General features: G+C 37.3%; 1 protein-coding gene and 1 long non-coding RNA gene across 5 annotated transcripts in view; one reads left to right on the top strand and one right to left on the bottom strand.

Annotated features, from left to right (window-relative positions):
* The window catches only part of KATNAL1 (katanin catalytic subunit A1 like 1), a 98418-nt gene that overhangs the window by 58526 nt on the left and 12834 nt on the right, over nucleotides 1-27058 (top strand). For all 4 annotated transcript variants that reach the window (XM_004054324.5, XM_004054325.4, XM_055359744.2 and 1 more), the window contains exons 5-9: nucleotides 5652-5779; nucleotides 6172-6277; nucleotides 15255-15413; nucleotides 16133-16259; nucleotides 19170-19304. In XM_004054324.5, coding sequence (XP_004054372.1) covers nucleotides 5652-5779; nucleotides 6172-6277; nucleotides 15255-15413; nucleotides 16133-16259; nucleotides 19170-19304 — 655 coding nt within the window. The remainder of the gene's footprint in view (nucleotides 1-5651; nucleotides 5780-6171; nucleotides 6278-15254; nucleotides 15414-16132; nucleotides 16260-19169; nucleotides 19305-27058) is intronic.
* On the bottom strand, nucleotides 10740-11786 carry LOC129526192 (uncharacterized). The gene is made up of 2 exons (XR_008670808.2): nucleotides 11620-11786; nucleotides 10740-11101 (listed from the first exon to the last, which is right to left on the bottom strand). It is a non-coding gene; the product is annotated as an uncharacterized lncRNA (long non-coding RNA).

The raw sequence follows: 27058 nt of genomic DNA, 5'->3' as shown, positions 1-27058 counted from the left end.
TCCTTTGCCCACTTTTTGATGGGGTTATTTGTGTGTTTTTTTGTAAATTTAAGTTCCTTGTTGATTGTGGATATTATTAGCCCTTTGTCAGATGGATAGATTGCAAAAATTTTCTCCCATTCTGTGGGTTGCCTATTTGCTCTGATGATAGTTTCTTTTGCTGTGCAGAAGCTCTTTAGTTTAATTAGATCCCATTTGTCAATTTCGGCTTTTGTTGCCATTGCTTTGGTGTTTTAGTCATGAAGTCTTTACCTATGCCTATGTCCTGAATGGTATTGCCTAGGTTTTCTTCTAGGGTTTTTATGGTTTTAGGTGTTATGTTTAAGTCTTTAATCCATCTTGAGTTAATTTTTGTATAAGGTGTAAGGAAGGGGTCCAGTTTCAGTTTTCTGCATATGGCTAGCCAATTTTCCCAACAGCATTTATTAAATAGGGAATCCTTTCACCATTGCTTGTTTTTGTCAGGTTTGTCAAAGATCAGATGGTTGTAGATGTGTGGCATTATTTCTGAGGCCTCTGTTCTGTTCCATTGGTCTATATATCTGTTTTGGTACCACCATGCTGTTTTGGTTACTGTAGCCTTGTAGTATAGTTTGAAGTCAGGTAGCATGATGCCTCCAGCTCTGTTCTTTTTGCTTAGGATTGTCTTGGCTATATGGGCTCTTTTTGGTTCCATATGAAATTTAAAGTAGTTTTTTTTCTAATTCTGTGAAGAAAGTCAATGGTAGCTTAATGGGGATAGCATTGAATCTGTAAATTACGTTGGGCAGTATGGCCATTTTCACGATATTGATTCTTCTATCCATGAGCATGGAATGTTTTTCCACTAGTTTGTGTCCTCTCTTGTATCCTTGAGCAGTGGCTCGTAGTTCTCCTTGAAGAGGTCCTACACATCCCTTGTAAGTTGTATTCCTAGGTATTTTATTCTCTTTGTAGCGGTTGTGAATGGAAGTTCACTCATGATTTGGCTCTCTATTATTGTTGTATAGGAATGCTTGTGATTTTTGCACGTTGATTTTTGTATCCTGAGACTTTGCTGAAGTTGCTTATCAGCTTAAGGAGATTTTGGGCTGAGACGATAGGGTTTTCTAAATATACAGTCATGTCATCTGCAAACAGAGACAATTTGACTTTCTCTCTTCCTATTTGAATCCCCTTTATTTCTTTCTCTTTCCTGATTGCCCTGGCCAGAACTTCCAATACTGTGTTGAATAGGAGTGGTGAGAGAGGGCATCCTTGTCTTGTGCCAGTATTCAAAGGGAATGCTTCCAGCTTTTGCCCATTCAGTGTGATATTGGCTGTGGGTTTGTCATGAATAGCTCTTATTATTTTGAGATATGTTCCATTGATACCTAGTTTATTGGGAGTTTTTAGCATGAAGGGGTGTTGAATTTTATCGAAGGCCTTTTCTGCATGTATTGAGATCATCACGTGGTTTTTGTCATTGATTCTGTTTATGTGATGGATTATATTTTTGATTTGCATATGTTGAACTAGCCTTGCATCCCAGGGATGAAGCCAACTTGATCGTGGTGGATAAGCTTTTTGATGTGCTGCTGGATTCGGTTTGCCAGTATTTTATTGAGAATTTTTGCTTTGATGTTCATCAGGGATATTGGCCTGAAATTATCTTTTTTTGTTGTGACTCTGCCAGGTTTTGGTATCAGGAAGAGGCTGGCCTCATAAAATGAGCTAGGGAGGAGTCCCTTTTTTTTTTTTTAATTGTTTGGAATAGTTTCAGAAGGAATTATACCAGCTCCTCTTTGTACCTCTTGTAGAATCTGGCTGTGAATCCGTCTGGTCCTGGGCTTTTTTTTGGTTGGTAGGCTATTAATTACTGTCTCAATTTCAGAACTTGTTATTGGTCTATTCAGGGATTCGACTTCTTCCTGGTTTAGTCTTGGGAGGGTGTATGTGTCCAGGAATTTATCCATTTCTTCTAGATTTTCTGGTTTATTTGCGTAGAGGTGTTTATAGTATTCTCTGATGGTAGTTTGTATTTCTGTGGAATCAGTGGTGATATCCGTTTTATCATTTTTTATTATGTCTATTTGATTCTTCTGTCTTTTCTTTATTAGTCTGGCTAGTGGTCTGTTTTGCTAATCTTTTCAAAAAACCAGCTCCTTGATTCATTGATTTTTTTGAAGGGTTTGCTGGAAAGGATATGGAGAAATAGGAACGCTTTTACACTGTTGCGGCAGTGTAAATTAGTTCAACCATTGTGGAAGACAGTGTGGCGATTCCTCAAGGATCTAGAACCAGAAATACCCTTTGATCCAGCAATCCCATTACAGGGTATATACCCAAAGGATTATAAATCATTCTATAAAGACACATGCACACGTATGTTTATGGCAGCACTATTCACAATAGCAAAGACTTGGAACCAACCCAAATGCCCATCAGTGGTAGACTGGATGAAGAAAATGTGGCACATATACCATGGAATACTATGCAGCCATAAAAAAGGATGAGTTCATGTCCTTTGCAGGGACATGGATGAAGCTGGAAACCATCATTCTCAGCAAACTAACACAGGAACAGAAAACCAAACACCACATATTCTCACTCATAAGTGGGAGTTGAACAATGAGAAGACATGGATACAGGGAGGGGAACATCACACACTGGGGCCTGTTGGGGGGTGGGGGACTAGGGGAAGGATAACATGAGGAGAAATACCTAATGTAGATGATGGGTTGATGGGTGCAGCAAACGACCATGGCACATGTATACCTATGGAACAAACCTGCACTTTCTGCACATGTATCCTAGAACTTAAAGTATAATTAAAAAAAAAAAAGAAAAAGAATGAGATTTCCAAGAAATTTTGCACTTTCTTTGGGCTACTGAAATCAGGCAACAGATGAATAAATTAGGCAAGTGAGAGGCAGTGGCTTTACAGGAAAAAGATCAGCTATAATTAAGCTTAGACATCCGTGTGACTATGACCCAGTGATTTTTATTACTAATTGGCCAGTAATTTCCGATGCGTGGTAGCTTACTACCTAATGAGTTGATTCGTCTGTTGGACAGAATCTGTTGTTAGAAAATTCTTTCTTTTGCTGATCTGAAATCTATCTCTTTTGTTACTGGCCCTTGCTTTTTTTTTTTTTTTTTTTTTTTGGCTTAATACCTAGTAGGCCTGTTGGTTGTATTGCCCCGTTAGAATTTACTTCTTCAGCTTAAATGTCTCTAGTTTCCTTAGTCTTCCTCCATATGACATGGGTTTTGAACCCTTTATCATCTTGATTATCGTTCCCTGGGTGTAATTTATCAGTATTTCTCTTAAAATGCAAGACCCAGAGCTAGTAACTGATCATGTTTTACTTAATCTGCCAGTGTGAGAGGTTGCGTAGTAAAATGTAAGAAACATTTGCATTTTAGGGCAAACTATATCATTAATTGGCTCTGTAATATTTGGTTAGTCACTTTGAGCCTAATTTTCCTCAAACAGAAGATTATCCAACACTAATGAAAGATGAGTAACAAAGCTTTCTTGATGTGGGAAATTTTGATATTAGTAAAAAGAAGCTAAAATATTTTGCTTTCATGAGAAAAAAAGTATATCAACCTTCATGCTAAAAATCAAATTCTTGCTAATGTTGACCTTAGTCAACTCATATGAAAATCTAAGGAAAGAATTCTAAGATCATTTCAGTGACATTGCAGTTAGTATTATTTATTTACACTTAATAATATCTTGGGAGAGGGTAGCTTTATTTCCTTTAACTAATAGTTTCCTTTAGGTATTGCATTTAATCTAGCTGTTTATATTTGATGTCTATATTCTAATTTAAGTATTTGTTATGAAGAATAACTGTCACCCATTTTACTGATTTCCTGGTATAACCAAATTAATTTTAGTTTTCCTAAGTCTGTTTTTTATAACCTCACCATTTTGATTTGAAAACGTTTCCAGAATCTTTTTTGTAGTCCTCGATCAGTATTCAAGTCTCATGTGTACCACTGAGAAACTTTGGGTTCTCGGGCAGGTCATTTAACTGGCCTATACACACACTTCTTCTTCTTCTGTGTAGTGAGAGGCTTTTACTTCTTTGATTCTCCTCCTCTACCCCGTCCTCTATAGGAGCCAGAAGAAATCCAAACTCACCTCTGCCCATATCTTCAACCTCTTTCTTCTGCGCAATACCTTTTATCTATACTGGCTACTCAGGTTTTTTCACAGCACTTCACAGTTTATGTGTGTTTTTGCTTTATTTACTTGTTACTCGTTTCCCCCACTAGACTAGATGCTTGATGAGGGCAGATAATGTATTTTCATTCACTGCTCTAAAACCTAATGCACAATAGCATGTGTTGCACATAGAAGATGCCCAAATATTTACTGTTTTTAAAATCCTATGATACTCCTATTACTTTCAGATAGGCGTGCAGCTTTTTCTTTCTCCTGAGGTAGTGTTTATTAAGTTCTTTCCAGCCACTTGGACATTCATATTAAAATGAAATTTTAATTTTAACTTGATAAGTGTAAATTACAGTGCCTTATGAAGGCTCAAGCTCCAGATATGTCAGTTTCTGTTGTATTCTTTCGTTGATACGTTTCTAGAATAGTTTTTAAATGATTACAGAATGTTCCTAGTGATTTGTTTGAATATGACTTGGTAGCCTTGGCCTATCTGTACTATAAAATGTGACTCTAGCTTAAGCTTAAGTTTGTTGATGTTATGTTTCTTGTGTAGGTGCCAAAAATTTACTCCTTTTAATATTGTCAGTATTGATATCTGTCATCTGGAATGCAAGAATCTTCCGGAAAATTTACTAATAAATTTAATGCTACCGCCATACTGCCCAGAAATAATTTATTTTTTGGGTGAAGTACCAGAATACTGTTTGGTCACTTACCTAGTGGCTTAAAGGAACCAGAGCATCTGTCCAAGGGAGCCATTTAGTTTCCTCTAGCACTTATGATTGAGCCTTTTGACTATCTCGGAAGTGGGATTGGAGAAGTTTGTCTTGTTCTCTTGTCTCTTTTCAGGTTGAAGTTTAGGAGATTGACTCATTTTGACCATTTTCTTGTTTCGTTTTTACTCTAGGCAGTAACTGGGGCTAAAGCTCTGAGGAGGCACTTGGCTGTGCTTGCTGAAGTATTTCCATAGTTGGACTGTCTCTGGCAAATAAGTGAATTTCATTTAAAGCTCGTCAAAGCTGTGTAAATCTTGGCAGAACCCCATAGAAACCATAGCATAAAATTTCTTTTAAAACAACTATATTATTAAATGAAGAATTTGGGGTAAAGCATATTGCTTTATTGGTCTTAATACTATTTAAAAAGATCCTTCCACATTAATATTCAAAATGTTTTCTAGTAGTGGTGGAAATCCTCTGCATCTACCAGTTCAAAGGTAGGCTTTCCCAGTCTTTTGGGATCTAGCAAGGATCAGTTTAGTCTTACCTGCATGCAACTGTCCCTGCAAGAATGTAGATTTGAAGTTTTTAATAAAGTTGACCAGTTCATGTATTTCTGATGAATTAAATAGAGGAGAATGGCATTTGAGTAATCAGAAAATACTACCTTAAAATAATAAAAATTATTTAGAAAGTGATGGCATTATAATGTTTTCAAAGCATAATGATGTTAACTAAATTATCCATTATTGACTAGTACTTTTTTTTATACCTATCCCCAGGGAAGGAAGAATATGCAAGATGGTGCAAGTGATGGTGAAATGCCAAAATTTGATGGTGCTGGTTATGATAAGGATCTGGTGGAAGCCCTTGAAAGAGACATTGTATCCAGGAATCCTAGCATTCATTGGTTAGAGTCTTTCAAATTATTGAATTAAAGTAGAGGAGAACACAAGTTATAGGTTGTCTTGGTGTGTGAGTTTTCTCTTGTTATTCATTAATCTGATTATGACCACATCTATAATATGAAAGTATAGAATTGACGGGACAGTTCTGTCGAATGTAACCAAGGACATTTTACATGTTAATTTGAAGTTGATATATAACTGACAAGTTGTTAATTCAATGACATGTCCTCATTAATAACTAATGTTTTCACTGATCTTTTTATGCAGTAAGAATTAGAATAATGTTCTTACTATGAGAATAATTTCATAAGTAAAAAAAATTAAAAGAATTAGTTTTGACCATAAATCAAAGATCCCTGAGTAAACATTATGAAAGTTTGCTGTTCTTTCAAAGGGATGACATAGCAGATCTGGAAGAAGCTAAGAAGTTGCTAAGGGAAGCTGTTGTTCTTCCAATGTGGATGCCTGACTTTTTCAAAGGGATTAGAAGGCCATGGAAGGTGAGAATTTATTAAATTGGTTTTGGTATAAGAATGCTACTTGGCATTGGAATGAAAGGCAGCATTGCTGTAGTTTTTGATGTATTTAACCCATTTTGAAAAGGTTGGGAGAAGTTTATGTACACCCAAAACACCTGGATTTGAATTTGTAGTTGTGATGTGTTACATCTGCATAGCAGGAGAGATGGGCTTGGAGTGTTGAAACTATATAGTCTTTAGGTCACTTCACTCAGGGATGCTGAGCTAGTGATTAGTTTTAAGAATTTTCTGGATGTATGGTCTGTAAATAAAAAGTTAAGCAGATTAAGCAGAAATAATGTATGGTCTTATAGAAGAAAGGTGTGATCAAACAGTTTTCAAAAGTTGGAATATTTCTCACTGATGGTTAATTATTTTGTTTTAGTTGTCACTGACTTGAAAACAAATGTTTTTTCTAAAAAGAGGTCTTTAGCTGTGTTTTAAAAAACTACTTCTTGGCCGGGTACCGTGGCTTACACCTGTAATCCCAGCACCTTGGGAGGCTGAGGAGGGTGGATCACGAGGCCAGGAGATTGAGACCATCCTGCCCAACATGGTGAAACCTCATCTTTACGAAAAATACAAAAATTAGCTGGGCGTGGTGGTGCGTGGTTGTAATTCCAGCTACTCGGGAGGCTGAGGCAGGAGAATTGCTTGAACCCGCGAGTTGGAGTTTGCAGTGAGCCAAGATCGCGCAACTGCACTCCAGCCTGGCAACAGAGCGAGACTCCATCTCAAAAAAAAAAAAAATCACTTCTGTATCATTACAAAATATCTGACTTTATCAGTTTATTTTGTCCTTGCTGTGCTTTTGTAGTATTTATTGGCAAACTGGATTAAGAAAATAAATTTAAAGATATATTTCTAAAGAATCTTTTTCCTGACCAAATAATTTTTTTCTGCAACAGTAGAATAAAATTCTTGAATAGAACTATTACTCTTTTTTAAGGTTATGTTTGAATTTTTTAGGGATTTGTGAGAATAGATTATTTACTGAAATGGGACAATAAATGTATTTTATTTATTTTTTGAGACTGAGTCTCACTCTGTTGCCCAGGCTGGTGTGCAGTGACATGATCTTGGCTCACTGCAACCTCTGCCTCCTGGGTTCAAGCGATTCTTGTGCCTCAGCCTCCTGAGTAGCTGCAATTACAGATGCGTGCCACCATGCCCAGCTAATTTTTGTATTTTTGGTAGAGGCTGGGTTTTGCCATGTTGGCCAGGCTGGTCTTGAACTCCTGGCCTCAAGTGAACCTCCCACTTTGGTCTCCCAAAGTGCTGGGATTACAAGCATAAACCACTGTTTCAGGCCTGATAAATGTATTTTAAAGAATACGTGAAAATAAGGAGACCTCAGAAATTTTTCAAGCTTGTAAAATTGGTCTCAAAATGTAAATTCCAGAATTTCAGAACTGGAATGAGTCTTTGAGATCATCTCAAATCCCCACGATTTGGCATACTAGAAAATTGAAGTCCAAATAGGTTGTGACAACCATAATAGACCTTTAGAAAATTTAAAATTCAATGTGTGTCAGCTTCTTATGTTTATATGTGCCTTTCCGCGGCACACTTTCTCCTGCATTGTGTGATACCATTCCTTTATCCGTCAAGCACTTATTTAGCCCTGTTATAAACAAGGTTCCTTGTTTTTCAAGACATAGTCCCCGAGCTATGAGACATCCTAAATGGAGAGTTGGGCAGTTACATATAGCTTTCAGTGTTAGGCACTAGCAGAGCCTAATGGGTGGTACAGTCCACATGTGCTTGGAAAGCTCAGCAAAGCACAAACATGACATGATTAAAGAAGGCTTTATGCTTGAGGACGTGGGATTCAAGCTACAATTTGTAGGGTTGTGAGGATTTCGCTATGTTGGAGGAGACATTTTGGAGATATAGGAACTTAGAGGGGGATGAATGATGTGGGCAGTGGAATATAGTGAGAAAGTGTAAGTGTTTTTGGGAAATAGATGCATTGAAGTTTTGTAAGGAAGGCAGCATAGAATATTGGTAAGGGGTACAGATCCTGGATCCAGACTGGGTGCATGTGAATTTAAGCCCTTTCCACTTATTCTGTGATCTTGAGCAAGTTATGAAACATCTCCATGACTCAGTTTCCTTATCTATAAAATGGGAATAATAATGGTTATCTCATAGGATATAGTGAGGTTAAAATGAATTAATGAGACCTTAGACCTATGTAAATGTTGAAAAAATAAATTAGTGGAAGATTCAAATGGGAAGGTAGGTTGAGGCCAGATTGTATTTCCCAGGAGTTCGATTCTTTTTCTGTAGGTGTTTGGGAGACCTCTTTGAGCAGGTAGGTAGCATAGTTAAATTAGTGAGTTGGGAAAAACAATCTGGTTGCAATGAGCACAGAAAGACGGGAGGCAAATAGCACGTTCAGAAGTGATTGGCAGTAGTTTAGGCTTAAAATTCAAAGAGCCTGAATTGGGATGGTGATTATGAATTAGGAATGGAAGGACAGATGCTAGTGATATTTAATGAAGGAAGTTGGTAACCTTTTGGATGTAATATATATGTCAAGAAGGCAGGGGCAAAGATAATTGGCTTTTGCCTATGGCAAAATAGTGATGATAACATAAATGTGGAGCTCAGGAAGGGAGAAAGACACTGGTTTATTGTTCTTGATGTTGAAAGTTCAGTAGGAGCAGGGGGTGCTTCTGGGGAAAGAGATAAGGAATTATTTTTGAGTTTTAAATTTTGGTATAATATTAATGTGGAAATGCACCAAGTTAGAAATACAGGGCTGAAGCTTGTGAGAGAGGTAAAAAATGGACATATTAAGTGCCTTTTCAAAAATACGTATCTCTGGGATGAACTTTTCTCTAACAGAATAATATTGAGGTCCTTCTTTACAAGTTTTAAGATCAGATTATATGATTTTTATAAAGGCAACATTTAAAATTGTACTTAGAAAATAAGGAGATGCCCAAGAAATAGACTACTGTATTTTCAGTGCTGAAGTATATAAACATATGCTTGAATCACTCTTACATTGAGACTCTGTTCATCTATCCATTTATCATCCAGCCTATCTTAGCACTTCTCAGACTGCACCATAATTTATCCATATTTTCTAATAGATTAAAAGTCTCTTGAGGATTTATGTGTGATTCCTGACAGATTCGACTTTTTTTCCTCAGGGCCTAGTACTTAGTAAGCATTGGATAAATTTACACTGGGTAAATACATATTTATTGAGTATTTACCTTGTGTCACATGATAGGCTAAGTGCAGAGGATACCAAAATGAGTGAGTAATAGCCCCCAAGAAGCTCATGGTCTTTGGGTGATTAAGCATGTATTTAATGGAGGCCATGTGGTAAGTGCAGTATTTGTTGAGGACAGTATGACTAGTGTCTAATAGAGTAATGAACACACTGCTATGGCAGAAGAGAGGAAGAGAGACTTAGTCTGCTGTGGAGAATAATATCAGGGATGGCTTCCCAGAGCAGATGACCCTGAGCTGAGACTTGAAAGATGAATAGAAGTTAAACAGGCAGATGTGATGAAGAAAGGCTCTAAGGCAGAGTGGATATCAGGTACAAACACATGAAAAGTGTAAGAGAACATAGTATATGTGAGGAATCTTGTGTAGTTCAGTGTGGCTGGAAGTATAGAGTGTTTATATGGGACATAGTAACAAAAGACACTGCTGGAATGGTTGGTGTGACCTACTTCTCACAAAGAGCCCTGCATGCCATGCTAAAGATGTCAGTGAGCCATTGAAGAGTTTGTAGTAGAAGGGTGATTTGCAAGTGTAGGAAGATTTCTTTTCTGTAGCAGTATGGAGGACAGGTTGGGGATGGACATAGATGGATATGAAAAAGTAATCTGATCAGGAGGTTGTTGAAATAATCTAGAATGAGGACAAATGCCTTCAGAAAGGCATGGGCTTTTTGGTTAGTGAAAAATGAATGGATTTGTGAGAGATGTTTAGAAGGTATCAGTGACTGATTGTTTACAGGGATGCGGGAGAGAGACAAGTTGTATGACTCCCAGATTCCAGGCTTGAATTGAATGACTTCTGACATCACCTACCCAGAGTTGGGCCAAACTTCACAGGTTGAGAGCACAGTTTTCCACAAGACTGCCCTCACTTCAGACACTAGCTACAAACTTGGGGGTCCCCAGGTCACTCTTATGACCAACTGGCTACAAATTCAGGAGTTCCCACTACCCTCTTAGGTTTGATAATTCTCTAGAATGACTCACAGAACTTAGGGAAGCCTTACAGTCGAGCCCAGGACAACATAGGCATGAACATCGTGGGTCCCCTTATACATGGCTTTTCTTCTGCCTCTGCCGCCCCAGAGACAACAAGACAACCCCTCCTTTTCCTTCTCCTCCTTAGCCTATCCAAGGTGAAGACCTTTAAGGTGATACACTTCCATTTAATGAATAATAAATATATTTTCTCATAATTTTCTTAATAATGTTTTCTTTTTTCTAGCTTTATTGTAAGAATACCATATACAATACATATACAAAATATGTGTTTACAATTTTTGTTATCAGCAAGTCTTCAAATCAATAATAGGCTATTCATTGATTTTTTTGGGGGGAATCAAACGTTATATGCAGATTTTTGACAGTGTGGGGGATTGGTGCCCCAACCCCTGAGTTATTCAGGGAGCAGCTGTACTTACGATGACAGTGTTATTATAGCCAAAGGATATAAATCGGAACCAGCCAAAAGGAGAAACTTACAGGGCGAGATGTAGAAGGATGCTGAAGGCGACACTTCTTTCGCCCTCTCTTCCTGCAGTCAGGATGCTTTGCTCTCCTGGATGTGTGACAATATGGAGATTGTTGCATCACATGGACATGTGATAGTACTGTTATAGTTTGGATATAGTTTGGATATTTGTCCCACCAAATCTCATGTTGAAATTTGATTCTTGATGTGGTAGTGTTGGGAGGTGGTGCCTGATGGGAGGAGTTTGGGCCATGGGGGCAGATCCCTCATGAATGGCATGGTGCCAGCCTCATGGTAAGGAGCAAGTTCTCACTCTGTTCATTCTCATGAGAACTGGCTGTTTCCCCTTTCTCTTGTTTCTGTTCTTGCCATGTGAGTTCTGCATGCTGCTGGCTCCCTTTCACCTTACTCTGTAAGTGGAAGCAGCATGAGGCCATCACTAGAAGCTGAATGGGTGCAGGCACCATGCTTCCTATACAGCCTGCAGAACTGTGAGCCAAATAAACCTTTTTTTCTTTAAAATTACCCAGCCTCAGGTATTTCTTTGTAGCAACACAAATGGACTGAGAGGAATACACAGAATATTGCCAATTAAGGAAGCTCACGTGATCAATTGAATGATTGCCCATGGTTCTTAATCTCTTGTTCTCTTCCTCTTCCCAAAGGTTGAGTTGATACCACATGGCTTAAAGCCCCAGCCCTCTAATCACATGGTTGGTTTTCCTGGCATGGTCATCCCCCATCCTGAGTAGTCTTGTTGGCATAAACTATATAGGGGGCCACCATGAGTCACCTCATTAGCATAAAATTTCAGGGCCTATTGTGATAACAACAATAATCCTGTCGCTAGGGTAATTCCAAGGATTTAGAGGCTATTTTCCAGGGACCGGAGACAAAGGCCAGCTAAATTCTTTATTATACAGGGTACAGGGAACTGATATTGGAAATAGAGAAAGGAGCAGGCTTAAATAGAAACAAAATGTGTTTCAGTAAATACTCAGCAGCTGATTCAAAATAGAGGCCTGGAGCTTCAGATAGAGTGTGAGTGTAAAATTGTGAGATATAAAGGGTGGTTGATGATCTGGGTATGGATGAGTTTGTTCAGGAGTTTTGTAAAGAGAAAGGTTTAGAATTGCTTTGGGAATATAAAGGGCAGAGGAAAGAGGAGATCTGAGGCAGTGAACATAGCCAGAGAGCAAAAGTGTCACGAAAAGAGCAGTGTCAGGGTTTCAAGAAGAGGGGAATGAATACCATGTATCAGCAGCATCAAAGGTCAGAGAGAAGTGAAGGAGGTGCAACTGAAGAGTGACCATTAGGTTAGTAAATGAAGTATTTTTAGTGAATTGGTGAAGACTAAAGTCATGTTGTAGCTTATGAAGAAGAAATAGCATAAACCATTGAAGGTTGGCTGTGAGAGGAAGGAGAGGTGAATAGTAGCTAGAGGATTTGTAGAGTCAAGTGAAGGAATTTTTTTGGTCTCAATTTTATCTGTTTTTAAAACATTTTTTGTGTTTTTGAATTGATACATAACAGATGTACATACTTTTGGGGCTCATGTGATAATTTAATACATTCACATAATTTGTAAAGATCCAATCAGTATAAATGGGATATCCACCACCTTTAACATTTGTCTTCATGCTAAGAACATTCAAATTATTCTCTTCTAGTTATCTTGAAATATACAATAGACTATTGTAAACTATGGTCACCCTACTGATCTATCAAGCTGTGTTCATTAATCAGCCTCTCTTAATTCTCCCTTGACCCCTACCCTTCCCAGCCTCTGGTAACCACCAGTCTATTCTGTCTTCATGAGATCCTTTTTTAGCTCCCACAAATGAATGAAAACGTGTGATATGTGTCTTTTTGTGCTTGGTGTATTTCACTTAACATAACGACCTCCACCTCCATCCATGTTGCTATAAATGACACGATTTTATTCTTTTTATGGCTGGATAGTATTCCGTTTTGTATATATACCACATTTTCTTTTTCCATTCATCCATTGTTGGGTACTTAGGTTGATTTTGTATTTTGGCTGTTGTGAATAGTGCTGTGATAAACACAGGAGTGCAAATAATCCTTCGATATAATGATTTCCTTTTTTTTTTTTGTATGTATTCCCAGTAGTGGAATTGCTGGATCATATGGTAGATCTGCTTTTAGTTTTTTGAGGAACCTCCACACAGTTTTCCACGGTGACTCCCACCAACAGTATAGGAGCATTCCCCTTTTTCCATATCCTCACCATCATCTATTATTAGCTATCTTTTTGATGAAAGCCATTTTAATTGGAGAGAGATGATCTCATTTTGGTTTTAACTTGAATTTCTCTAATGATTAGTGATGTTGAGCATTTTTTCATGTATCTATTGGACATTTGTATCTTCTTTTGAGAAATGTCTATTCTGACCTTTTGCCCATTTTAAAATTGGATTATTTGTCTTTTTGCTATTGAGTTGCTTGAGCTGCTTATGTGTTCTGGTTACTAATCCCTTGTCAGATGGATATTTTGCATATATTTTCTCCCATTGTGGGGGTGTCTCTTTGTTGTTTCCTTTGCTGTGCAGAAGCTTTTTAGTTTGATATAATCTATTTATCTGTTTTTGCTTTGGTTGCCTGTGCTTTTGAGGGCTTACACAAAAAAATCTGCCTGGACTGATGTCCTGTAGCATTTCCCCAGTGTTTTCTTCTAGCAGTTTCATAGTTTCAAGTTTTTAACCTATTTTGATTTTATTTTTGTATATGGTCTTTAATCCATTTTGATGTTTGTAAATGGTGAGAGATCAGCATCTAGTTTCATTCTTCTGCATATGGCTATCCAGTTTTTCCAGCAACATTTATTGAAGAGACTGTTCTTTCCTTAAGGGATTTTTGTAATGTGTCAGATTAAAGTATATTTGTATACCAAGGGGAAAGAGCCAGTAGACAAAGAGATACAGGAAAGAGAGAAATTAATTAAAGGAGTAATGTCATGAGGAGGTGAAGTTTATAAATATCGTACAGTAGCTATAAACAGCTGCTAATGTTAGAAATTAACTCCTATAGGAGGTGGCCACATTAATGGCATTACAGGATGGCCCTCTCAGAGAGCATGGAAAAAGGCATCGGAGAAATAAGAACTTTGCTCTGTTTATGCCTATAGCATCAATTGGTCGTTTTCATGGTTTTTAAAATCTCAACCTCATGCAAAGTTGAGGGCTCCCTAACAAAGCAAAAAAATATTTTTGTAAAACTAGTGTTTCAAATTTTAGTGATTCCTGGTTGATCTGTGTCAAAATTCTATAGCTAGAAAAGCATTTGGACAGTTTCTGAATTTGGAGTTTATGAAACTTTGACATACACATAGTTTTCAAAGCTTAAATCCCCAGAAGCTTGTCAAACCAAAGTAGCAATTGGATCAGAATTCCTCTTAAGGAATCACCAGGTACTATGCAAAAAATTTAGTGTGAGCTATGTATTTAAACTCTATTAAAAATTCTGGAAGAAAATAATTATTTAAGAACCCATTAGTTTTTAAGACTAGAGAGTTGGATTCCTTGAATAATTTTTATTCTTCACTGATTTGTTTTTATAGAATACTTTTATGTTTGTTTTCAAAACTAAGAAGTAAAGTTTAGTGTTTATTCTGTATTTACTGGTTCTTTCATCACTATTACTATTTTATATAAGCTAACGCATTAAAATGATACAAATCTTGCTAATTTGATTATGTTTGAATCACCGCTGGATTTTTTACTGTTAACCTTATTAACTCATAAATGGGTCTTTATTTTTTACTGAAAGCTGTATATTATAAATGCACTGTGGAAGATAGATTCTGTCCCTTATAGAGGGTAAAGAATGTGTAATTCTGCCACATGTGATAGAAAATGTCTTATTTTTATTATGTGTAAACAGAACAGTTGCTTTTAAGCAGTACTCAATATTATATGTATATGTCATATGCCAGGTTTAGGAAACTGAGATTATATCTAAATATATGAGAAACTTGTTTGTTGTCTAGGCTTTTTGTTAGGTTATCTCTGACTACCTCTGGCTTGAGACATTTTGTGAAATTTCTTCATTTTTTCTAGCTATAAAATAATACTCTTACTAAATGCATCATGATTTTACTGTGACAATTTTGAGTTTATCTTTTGATGGACAAATCTTAATATACATTAATAGCTGATGATAATTTATAAAAAAAATTTTTAATCTGATAAATCATTTAATTCGTCTTTTGAAATTTCAGGGTGTACTGATGGTTGGACCCCCAGGCACTGGTAAAACTATGCTAGCTAAAGCTGTTGCCACTGAATGTGGTACAACATTCTTCAACGTTTCGTCTTCTACGCTGACATCTAAATACAGAGGTGAATCTGAGAAGTTAGTTCGTCTGTTGTTTGAGATGGTGAGTGACGATATATTCAGATTTCAAAGTAGTGTGTGTAGGCCTATGATGCCCCCATAAATCAGTTCTGTCCACCTGGAATCTTTTTTGAAAAGGGCAGTGTAGTTCTATTTTAATAGTTCTTGACACACTGACGAGAATTGGGATGATGGGTTTTGTGGGTTAGTTGGTGTATCTTCAGTGTATCTTTTTCTTTAAGGTAAAGCAAGGCCTTTTGGCATCCTGTCCACTGAGGGTGGAAGAAGAGACTTTGGTCGTATGTGTGGGTTGACTGGCAATTATGGATCTCTAGGGAGCTGATGGAACAGAAGAATATTTTAATATGTATTTTAAAAATCAGAGTCTGACCCGTCATTAAAGTTTATTCCTTTTTCATGTGGGATTTGCAGTAACTTAAGAATGTATATTTGAGGATTGAGGTTGATTTATTTTTGAAAAATTTTTCCATTATGGAAATTTCCAGATATGAAAGTAGAAAGCATAGTACAGTGAACCCCTATGTATCTATCACCCAGCTTCACCAGCCATATAACCTTTATTTTTAGAAATTTCTTTTTTCTCATGGGAATGATTGATTTAGCGTTTGCCATAACCAGATGATGGCATTAAAACAGTGAGAAGTTTCTGCTCTCTTTTGCCATTGTTTTAAAAGATTTTTTAAAATGCTCCAATTGTTTTATGAGATTATTGAATGATTTCTTTAAAATATTTTCATAAAGGCTAGATTTTATGCCCCTACCACGATCTTCATTGATGAGATAGATTCTATCTGCAGTCGAAGAGGAACCTCTGATGAACATGAGGCAAGTCGCAGGGTCAAGTCTGAACTGCTCATTCAGATGGATGGTAATTGATATTTAATTATTGTTTCAAAACTCTTATTTTTAAATATTTTGTGTAAATTCATAATCAATGGATGGATTAGAAGGCAGCCTGAGTTTAATTATTTGTTCGTTCACCCATTTGTTCATTTGTTCATGCACTCAGAAAGCATTTCTTGCATACTTGTTAGAGATCATGCACCATTTCAGATTCTGAGGTTACAAAGAAAAAGGCTAATATGGCCTTCAAGGAGCTTACTATTTGGAGCAAAGTTTCTAGAGGCATGATCTAGAGTCCTAGGGATCCTTGAGACCCTTTAAAGAATCTGCAAGGTCAAAACTATTTTCATAGGAATATCAAGTCATTGTTTGCCTTTTCTTTTTCACTCTCATTCTCTCACAAGTGTACAGTAGAGTTTTCGAGAGGCTGTAAGACATAGGGTATCATAAAAAGAAAGCAGAAGCAGATATGAGAATCCAGCTTTTCTCTAGATAGACATTAAAGAGATTTGCAAAAATGTTAAAAAAAAAAGCCCCTCTTCTTTTTTTTAATATTTTGGAAAACATACTTTTCATAAACATATGTAAATAAGTAATGAATTTGTCATTATTTTTAAGTGAATTAATATTTTTAAATTTCAGTTTTAGGTTTTTTCCATGCAATTTACCCATGCACCATCTATTTTAAGTTTTAAAGATATTGATAGATACACTCCACACACAAAAAAGCTCTTTGGGGTTCTCAATAATTTTTTTTGTTTAAGGTTCAGAGTCTTGCTGTGTTGTCCAGGCTGGAGTACAGTGGTGTGAACACAGCTCACTGCAGCCTTGACCTCCTGGGCTCAAGCAATCCTCCTGCCTCAGCCTCCTAAGTAGCTGGGACCACAGGCGCATGCCACCACATCTGGCTAAGTTTTATTTTTTGTAAAGACAGGGTCTCTCCATGTTTCCCAGGCTCTAGTTGAACTCTTGAGCTGAGATGATCCTCTGGACTCAGCCTCTCAAAGTGCTAGGATTATAGATATGAGCCACTGCACCCAGCCTCAGTAATTTTTTTAAGAGTATAAAAGGGTCCTGAGATCAAAAAGTTTGAGAACCACTGATCTGGATGGGAAGCAGGCAACTGATCAGATGAGTATAATACATTATGGTACATTCTGAGGTAGAAGTAAAGTCTGGGTGCAGTGGAAAACACAGGAGAGGCACCACCAAGACCAGGAGAGTCATGGAAAGAGATAGCCAAGTTGGACTTTGAAGCATTGGTAGGAGTTATCAGGACAGAGAAAAAGGGCCCTGAGGAGCCATAGAAGGAAGAGGGTTATGGGCTCAGAGCTGCTGTTTAGAGATAAGTTAGCTGTGTGGTAGACAAGAGGCCGTTCAAGCAAAACATTAGAACAGATAAAATATATTAAAAAATATCCAGGGTGAGGGACCGAGTGCAATGGCTCATGCCTGTAGTCCCAGCACTTTGGGAGGCTGAGGTGGGAGGATCACTTGAGGCCAGGAGTTCAAAACCAGCCTGGTTAACATAGCAAGACTTTAACGTAGCAAAAACTTTAAAAAGTAGCTGGATGTGGTGGCATGTGCCTGTAGTCCCAGCTATCAGGAGGCTGAGGTGGGAGGATAGCTTGAGCGCAGGAGTTTGAGGCCACAGCGAGCTGTAATTGTGCCATGGCACTCCAGCCTGGGCAACAGGGCAAGAACCTGTGTCATAACAACAACAACAAAACACCAACAATATCCAAGTTGTGTTGTTTCAAAACAGTCACAGTTATTCATCAACTGTGGATACTTACTGAATACTTATAATGTACTATGAGACCCTTCCCTCACTGAGTTTACCATTTTAACTTTTGCTAAAGTATGAGAGAAAGGAATGAGTATGTTTTATTTTTGAAGTGGGGTATAGGAGAAAACATTAGGTGTTTAAAATTGGAAAAGGAAATCACTGAATACAAATTTAGTCAGCTGAATTTCATTGAGGGATATTTGTGACTATTGTTGATTATTAGTTGGACAGCTTGATTCTTTGTCATAATGACTGAAGTAGGAGTTTCATAATAAGAAAATATTATATGTTTCAGTGAGCTGAGGTCGTGCCAGAGCACTCCAGCCTGAACAACAGAACCAGACCTTGTTTTTTTTAAAAATACTGTATTGAACTAGTTGCTTTAAGTCCACTAGCACTTTCTTATGCTAGACTAGAAAGTCTTATCAATAAAGTTTATGGGGTTTTTTTTATCTTTTATTTCTCACTACATATTTTCTAGAGTTTCTGTTGAGTGACCTGAAATTTTTTATTCTAAAATTTTAATTCTGAAAAGGAGACACTGTGTATGTACATGTAGTTGGTTTGGTTATTTTTATCTGTGATTACTGGGTTCATTCTTAAATGTCTTATTTAGTTTTTACTGGTCACTTAAAAGTTTAAAGGACAACATCATGGAAATATAACCTGTCTTTCAAAATTATAATCGCATGCTAGAATATTAAGTAAATGTGAACCCTTTGTTTTCACTTCTTGAGAAAATAGATTAAAAACTAAAATAAAATTTTTGCGGAACTTTATGATTTAAAAGAAATAAGAGGAATAAAACAGAGCCTAATCTCCCATACCTTTTCTTTTAGGAGGAAATATACATTCATTTTCTTACAGAAAAATGGATGTTTTTATTGGATTAAAATCCTGCACTAGGTTGCACAAGAAAAAAAAAAAAAGAAATAAATAAAAATCCCACACTAGGTTATGTGAATTCTTCTACTTCTTTGTTTTGTAGTTATCTGTTAGTGAGTCTGGTTTTGCCACCACACAGAGGTCAGGACTGCACTGTCTTCATCGTTGATTCTGCCACTTTGGCTAAAAGAAATGTTAATTGAATGAAAGAATAAAGAGTTGTAAGAAAAACACTATCTTTTCCTCCCTTACTGTGTATAGGAGTTGGAGGAGCTTTAGAAAATGATGATCCTTCCAAAATGGTTATGGTATTGGCTGCTACTAATTTTCCGTGGGACATTGATGAAGCTTTGCGAAGAAGGTTAGAAAAAAGGATATATATACCTCTCCCAACAGGTATGATGTCTTCTCTATTTTGAACTTTCTGTTACTTTCTGTTACCTTTCCCATGTATCTAAATCTTTATTCCATTGTCATTCTGCTTAAAGAAGTTTATAGCATCACAAAATTAATTTGTAGTAGATGTGAACACAGGCCACAGTACTCTATTGAAATTTCTTATGTTTCAGAGAAATTCTTGAATTTAGAACAATATTCATCTTAATAAATATGGTAGCACTTTTAAGTTTTCACTTTTCAACTTGAAGTTTTTTTTGGATCTTTTTCAGAATATGCTGTTTTGGAGAGAGAGAGAGAGAGTGTGTGTGTGTATGTGTGTGTGTGTGTATACACATATTTATTTATTTATTTTGTGACACAGTCTTATTCTGTTGCCCAGGCTGGAGTGCAGACGCATGATCTCAGGTCACTGCAACCTCCACCTCCTAAGTTCAAGTGATTCTTGTGCCTTAGCCTTCCAAATAGCTGGGATTACAGGTGTGCACCACCACACCCAGCTAATTTTGTTTTTAGTAGAGACAGGGTTTTGCCATGTTGTCTAGGCTGGTCTTGAACTCCTGGCTTCAAGTGATTTCCCGCCTCGGCCTCATAAAGTGCTGGGATTACAGGTGTGAACCACCACGCCCAGCCTGGAAAATATAGTTTTATCCTGTTAATGAATGCTGAAATATCCGTGAATGAATGGTTTCTTTTTATTTTGAGGTAAAATTTACGTACAATGAAATGTACTTAAGTATATAATTTGATGAGTACAAATCTGTACACCTGTTTAATCAATACCCTAATCAAGATGTAGGGCATTTCTATCATCCTGTAAAGTTCTGTGTGCCCCTACCAGCTAATCCTCCAATAGGCATTCACTGTACGTGATTTTTATCACTATAGATTAGTTCTTTCTCTTGTTTAACTTCATATAAATGGAATCGTGACAGCATGTACTCACTGTGTCTGGCTACTTTCACTTGAGGTTCATCCATGTGATCACATGTATCAGCAGCTTGTTCCTGGTATGATTATACCACAATTTGTTTATTCTCCTTTTGATTGGTATTTAAGTTATTCCTAGTTTTTTGGCTATTATGAATAAAGCTGTAAACTTTCTGGTACATATCTTTTTTATGGATGAATGTTTTCAATTCTTTTGGATAATATAAGAAAAGAAAAGATGGGTCATAGGGTAGGCATATGTTTAGCTTTTATAGGAAATACCCAAACTGTTTTTCAGAATGGTCGTACCATTTTGTATTCCATCATCAATAAATGAGAATTCAAATACTTCCATATCCTTGCCAACATGTGGTGTTGTCAGTATTTTAATTTCAGTCATTCTAGTAAGTATGAAATGCTGTCTCATGATTTTAATTGGTATTTCTCTGATGACTTACGTTGAGTACCTTTTTATGTGCTTTTTATGGTCATGGTATACTTTTTGTATAGTGTCATTTCTTTTTCCCAGTTTTTAATTGGATTATTTGTTGTTTTATTAATGCTTTTTATGTTATTAGATCTGTGCATTGTGCATATTTTCTTCCAGTTTCTAGTTTGCCTTTTGATTTTCTTTATGGTATCTCTTAATAAGCAGACATTTTAAATTTTGATGAAGTCCTGTTGACAATTTTTTTTAATGAATAGTACTTTTTGTGTCTTAAGAAATCTTGTCTATCCCAAAGCTGCAAAGTTTTTCTCCTGTTTTCTTTTGGAAACTGTATTTATATCTGTGATTCCTCTTGAATGAATTTGTGTGTGTGTGTGTGTGTGTGTGTGTGTGTGTAGATGAGTCATTTTTTTCATATGTATATGCAGTTGTTGTATCATCACTTACTGAAAGGAGTTTTCTTTTTTCATTGAATTACTTCGGCACCTTCATTGAAAATTATTTTGTTGTGTATGTGTGGGTCTATTTCTGAATACTATTCTGTTCCATTTTTTTTTAAATACACACACATATGGTTATCTAAGTTATTTGTTTTTTTCTTGAGCAAGCTTTGGTAACTTGTGCCTTTCAAATAATTTGTCTATTTTTTTATAAGTTGTCAGATTTGTTTGGATTTGACCTAATGTGAATGTGGAAGCTGATTAAATAGTTATGGGAGATTGTGGAAGCTGATTATATAGTTCATGTCTGGTTCTGGAACTTGAAGTCAGTAAGGAGGGCACTTAGGAAGAAATGATGAATGTGAAGTGGTAGAAGTAAGGACAAACTCTACCTGTGGGGGTGGAATCCATGAGGATACATTGGAATCTATGTTGAACTCTTTTTTCCACTGAGACTTCTAACCCTGATGAATGGACTCTCCTACAGAAGAAGCTAGCTAAATGTATACCTGGCTCAAAAGTCAAAAAAGCTGAAGGAAGAAATGTGGCAGAAACTACCAAGAGCTGAAGGTGGAAGTGCTGCCCCACACTAATAAGGAGAACCAAGAAATAAGTGACAGTATGTGCCAGCTTTCTGAGATGATTAATTTTTGCCTTTCACATCTCAGACATGACTCATGTGGTCCACACTAACCCAGAGCTATGCAATAAAGAGAATTCTGGGAAATGAAATTCCAGCTTCACTTAAGTTGGCATAATACAAATCTACACACCTTATTTTCCTTTTATTGGCCATAGGATCTGTAGTGATGGCTCATTTTTCATTCGTAATATTAGTAATTTATCTCTATTCTTCATCATTTTTGGTTGAGATTTATCAATATTGTTAATCTTTTCAAATAACCAAATTTTTGCTTTCTTAATTTTCTGTTTTCTATTTCAATGATTTCTTCTCTGTTAAAAAATTTTTTTTTCCTTTACACTTTGAGTATAATTTTTTCTATCTGAAGTTAGAAACTAAGGTTATTGGTTTTAGGAACCACCCTCCCCCACTTTTTTTTTTTTTAAGAGACAGAGTCTTGCTCTGTTACCCAGGCTGGAGTGCAGTGGCATGATCTTAGCTCACTGCAGCCTCAAACTTTTGGGATCAACAGATCCTCCCACCTCAGCCTCTTGAGTAGGGACTACAAACACATGTCACTGTGCCTGGCTAATTTTTTTATTTTTATTTTTTGTAGAGACAGAGGCTTGCCGTGTTTCCCAGGCTAGTCTCAAACTCCTGGCCTCAAGCAATCCTCCCAGTAGCACTGGGATTACAGATGTGAGCTACTGCACCTGGCCTTTTTTTCTTTTTTAAATTTGCACATTTTAAAGCTATACATTTCTCATTAAGTACTGCTTTGCTTTTATCTCACAAATTTTGCTATATCATATTTTTTCTACTATTAAGTTAGAACTGTTTTCTAATTTTCCTTTTTTATCCCCTTTCTTTGGTCCTTTAGTTATTTAGCATTTAAATTGGTTTGGGAGCCAAATAATTGGAGTGTTTTCTAGATATCTTATTGTTGATTTTTAATTTAATTCATTGCAGTTAGGAACATACTCTGTAAGATGTCAATTTTTGAACTTCTTGAGATTTGTGATTCAGCGTATAGTCTGTCTTGGTGATTGCTCCAGGTGCAATTGAATAGAATGTTTATTCTGAGCTTGTTATAACATTCTATAAATGTCAGCTAGATGAAGTTGGTGTGTTAGTATTATTCAAATAATAAGATCCTTGCTGATTTTTTAGTCTAGTTTTTCTATCAGTTACTGAGAGTGGCTTATGGAAATCTTCATCTATGACTGGGAACTTGTTCATTTCTCCCTTTCGTTTTTTCGGTTTCTGCTTTATGTTTTGCTTCATGTGTTTTGATGTTCTTTTGTTAAGTAAATAAATTATCATTGTTACATCTTCTCGGTCCTATTACCATTATGCAATGCCTCTGTATCTCTGAGAATACACTTTGACTTGGTATCTGCTTTGACTGCTATTAATTTAGCCTTACCGTCTTTCTTTTCCTATTGTTGTTGTGCTATATCTGCTTTTTATCTTTAATTTTTACCCTACCCTATCTTTATATTTACGGTGCAGTTTTTTTTTTTTTTTTTTTTTTTGAGATGGAGTCTCGCTCTGTCACCCTGGCTGGAGTGCAGTGGCAGGATCTGGGCTCACTGCAAGCTCCACCTCCCGGGTTCACACCATTCTCCTGCCTCAGCCTCCCGAGTAGCCGGGACCACAGGCGCCTGCCACCATTCCCGGCTAATTTTTTGTATTTTTAGTAGTAGAGACGGAGTTTCACCGTGTTAGCCAGGATATTCTCGATCTCCTGACCTTGTGATCCGCCCACCTCGGCCTCCCAAAGTGCTGGGATTACAGGTGTGTACAGTGCAGTTTTTATAGACAGCATATAGTTGAGCCTTGCTATTTGTCCAGTCTATATCTCTTTTTTGTTTGTTTATTTGTTTGAGTCGGAGCCTCACTCTGTTGCCCAGGCGGGAGTGCAGTGGCGCGATCTGGGCTTACTGCAACCTCTGCCTCCCAGGTTCAAGCAATTCTGCTGCCTCAGCCTCCTGAGTAGCTGGGACTACAGGCATGTGCCACCATGCCTGGCTAATTTTTTTATATTATTAGTAGAGACGGGGTTTCGCCATGTTGTCCAGGCTGGTCTTGAACTCCTGAGCTCAGGTGATTCGCCCACCTTGGCCTCCCAAAGTGCTGAGATTACGAGCGTGAGCCACTGCACCTGGCTGTCTCTGCTTTTTAGTAGGAGTATTTATTCCATTTAAATTGAATGTAATTGGTGATATGACTGTGTTTAAGTCTGCCATTTTGCTATTTGTACTGTTTGTTTCTCTGTACCCCCCTTGCTAATTTCTTTTGGGCTAATTGACTGTTTTTACTATTCATTTTAATGCCATTATTGGATTTTTAGCTATACCTGTCTATATTTATTTTAGCAGTTGCTCTAGCAATTACAGTATGCATCGTGCCAGCCATGTGAGAGCTACCCTTGGATGACTATAGTTCTGGTCCATGTATTAACTGTGACTTCCTGCGAGACCTTGTATTAGTCAGGGTCCTGCAGAGAAACAGAACCAACAGGATGTGTATATATAAAGAGGTTTATTTTAGGCAGTTGGCTCACACAATTATGGGGGCTGGTAAGTCCAAAATCTGTACCCTTAGCTGGCAGGTTAGAGACCCAGGAAGAGCTGATACTGCAGTTCAGGTCCAAAGGCTATCAGGCTGGAGACCCAGGGAGAGCCAGTGTTGCAGTTGAAATCTGAAGGCCATTTGCTGAATTTCTTCTTCCCAGTGTGGGCGGTGGGGGCAGTGTCGCGGTTCAGTGTTGTTTTATTCAGACCTTCCGTTGATTAGATGAGGCCCACCCACATTAGGAAGGGCAATCTGCTTTACTCAAAGTCCACTAATTGAAATGTTAATCTCATTGAAAAACATGTTCACAGACACATTCAGAATAATTTTTCTTTTTCTTTTTTCTTTCTGAGATGGAGTTTCACTCTTGTTGCCCGGGCTGGAGGGCAATGGCGCAGTCTTACCTCACTGCAACCTCCGCCTCCTGGGTTCAAGGGATTCTCCTGCCTCAGGCTCCCAAGTAGCTGGGATTACAGGTGTGTGCCACCGCACCTGGCTAATTTTATACTTTTAATAGAGACAGGGTTTCATCATGTTGGTCAGGCTGGTCTTGAACTGCTGACCTCAAGTGATCCACCAGCCTCCACCTCTCAAAGTGCTGGGATTACAAACATGAGCCACTGTGCCAGTCCCAGAATAATTTTTTATCCACTCTTTGGGCACCATTGCCCAGCCAAGTTGACATATAAAATTAACCATCACAGACCCCAAGCTAGAACTTTCTAGCTACGCCACTCTTAAATTCTTGGCACACAGAAACTTTGAGGATAATAAATAGTTATGTAAAGTCTGTAAGTTTTAGTAAAATTTTTTATTCAGAAATGGATAATCTACCACTTTGTAGTTTTTGTCAGCTAATTTTAGCAATTGAATCATTTGTTTTTGTTAGCTACTTTTTAATTCTCTTCAGTGTGGGCCATATTTTTCTGCTTCTTCACATATCCAATAATTTTACTGTATGTGCTACATTGTAGGGATTACAGATTATGTATTTTCCTTTAAATAGTGTTCTGGCAGGCATTCAGATTACTGGCAGAACTAAGAAAAATCAGTATTCAGTTCTTTACTGCCTGTTGGCCAATACATGCAAACAGTTTTCTTTATATTCTGTCTTATTTTATAGTTGTTTACCATAGGGGGCAAGTTTGGTAACAGTTATTTCATCATGGCTAGAAGTGGAAACCTCACCTACAAATTTTGAAACTTAATTTTTGTAACTGATCACTTTTTTGACTAGACCCCAAGGCTTGTATAACATAATTACTTGATAGATTTTTTAGCTCACAGATTCCATCTTATATTATCTTTTCTGGCTGTTACTCTGTATTCTAATAATTTAATAATGTCATTACTTAAAAAGAAAACTTTTCTTTTTCTTAAAATAGTGCTTTATTTCGCTGGGTGTTGTCGCTCGCACCTGTAATCCCAGCACTCTGGGAGGCCAATGTGGGCAGATCACCTGAGGTCAGGAGTTTGAGACCAGCCTGACCGATATGAGAAACCCTGTCTCTATTAAACATACAAAAGTTAGCCAGACGTGGTAGCAGGTGCCTGTAATTCCAGCTACTCAGGCGGCTGAGGCAGGAGAATCAACTTGAACCCACGAGGTGGAGGTTGCAGTCAGCCGAGATCACACCACAGCACTCCAGCCTGGGTGACAGAGTGAGACTCCATCTCAAAAAAAACAAAAAACAAAAAAAAGAATTTACTGATTGAGCTCATAAAATAATACGCTTATTTAAAGCAACAACAGAAGCAATTAGATTTAGAACCTGTAAGCCATGCTGGAATATTGCACCTCTGAGAATTAACTCCTTAATACCTGGCTCATACACAAGTTGAAATTCGAGCGTTTTTTTCCTTATTTGTGATTTTAAAAGTTTCTTCCTGTTCTTTTTCTCTTCATCCATGTTTTTGTTTGTTTGTTTTTTTGAGATGGAGTCTTGCTCTGTTGCCCAGGTTGGGGTGCAGTGGCGTGGTTTTGGCTCACTGCAATCTCCACCTCCCGCATTCAAGCAATTCTCCTGCCTCAGCCTCCCAAGTAGCCAGGATTACAGGCACACGACCCCACGCCCAGCTAACTTTGGTATTTTTAGTAGAGACGGGGTTTCACCATGTTGGCCGGGCTGGTCTCCAACTCCTGACCTCAAGTTATCCACCTGCATCCACCTCCCAAAGTGTTGGGATTACAAGCATGAGTCACTGTGCCCAGCCCATGTTTTGTTTTCTAAACAAAATATGTGTATGATATCTATTTGAAAGTTTAATTTTACTACCATAGTACAGTGATTATAAATAAAAATTGATACTAGTGGAGAGAATAAAATTTTTGCTGCTCGAACTCTCAGTCACATTATTCAAACTTTCGTTTTTTGAACTTTAATTCTTCACTATAATAAAGGGAGAAAAACATAATTAGAAAATAATTGATGACAGCAAGTTTCTGAACTGCTAAGGAAGGCTTAGGTATTAGGGGAAAGACATACTTTATATTGGTATAAAGGTAGGAACTCCATTTCCTTTGGAATTATAGAAGAAGAAAATAAACACGGCTAAGAGGCTTCCTTCTAAACTTGTTTTTCTTTACGAAAAGTTTGTAACAGTTAATTACTTTGGGGTGCTTCTCTTTGTTTATTGTGGATCTGAAGGTGTGTACCTTATGATCATGAAACCTGGGAAATGCTTTTTCCCCAAGGGGCTCCCAAACCAATAATTATAATTAGAACTCCATTCTTTT

The sequence above is a fragment of the Gorilla gorilla genome, chromosome 14 (assembly GCF_029281585.2).
Source record: "Gorilla gorilla gorilla isolate KB3781 chromosome 14, NHGRI_mGorGor1-v2.1_pri, whole genome shotgun sequence".
In the NCBI taxonomy this organism is placed as follows: Eukaryota; Metazoa; Chordata; class Mammalia; order Primates; family Hominidae; genus Gorilla; species Gorilla gorilla.
This window is presented reverse-complemented; position numbering and strand designations above follow the sequence as displayed.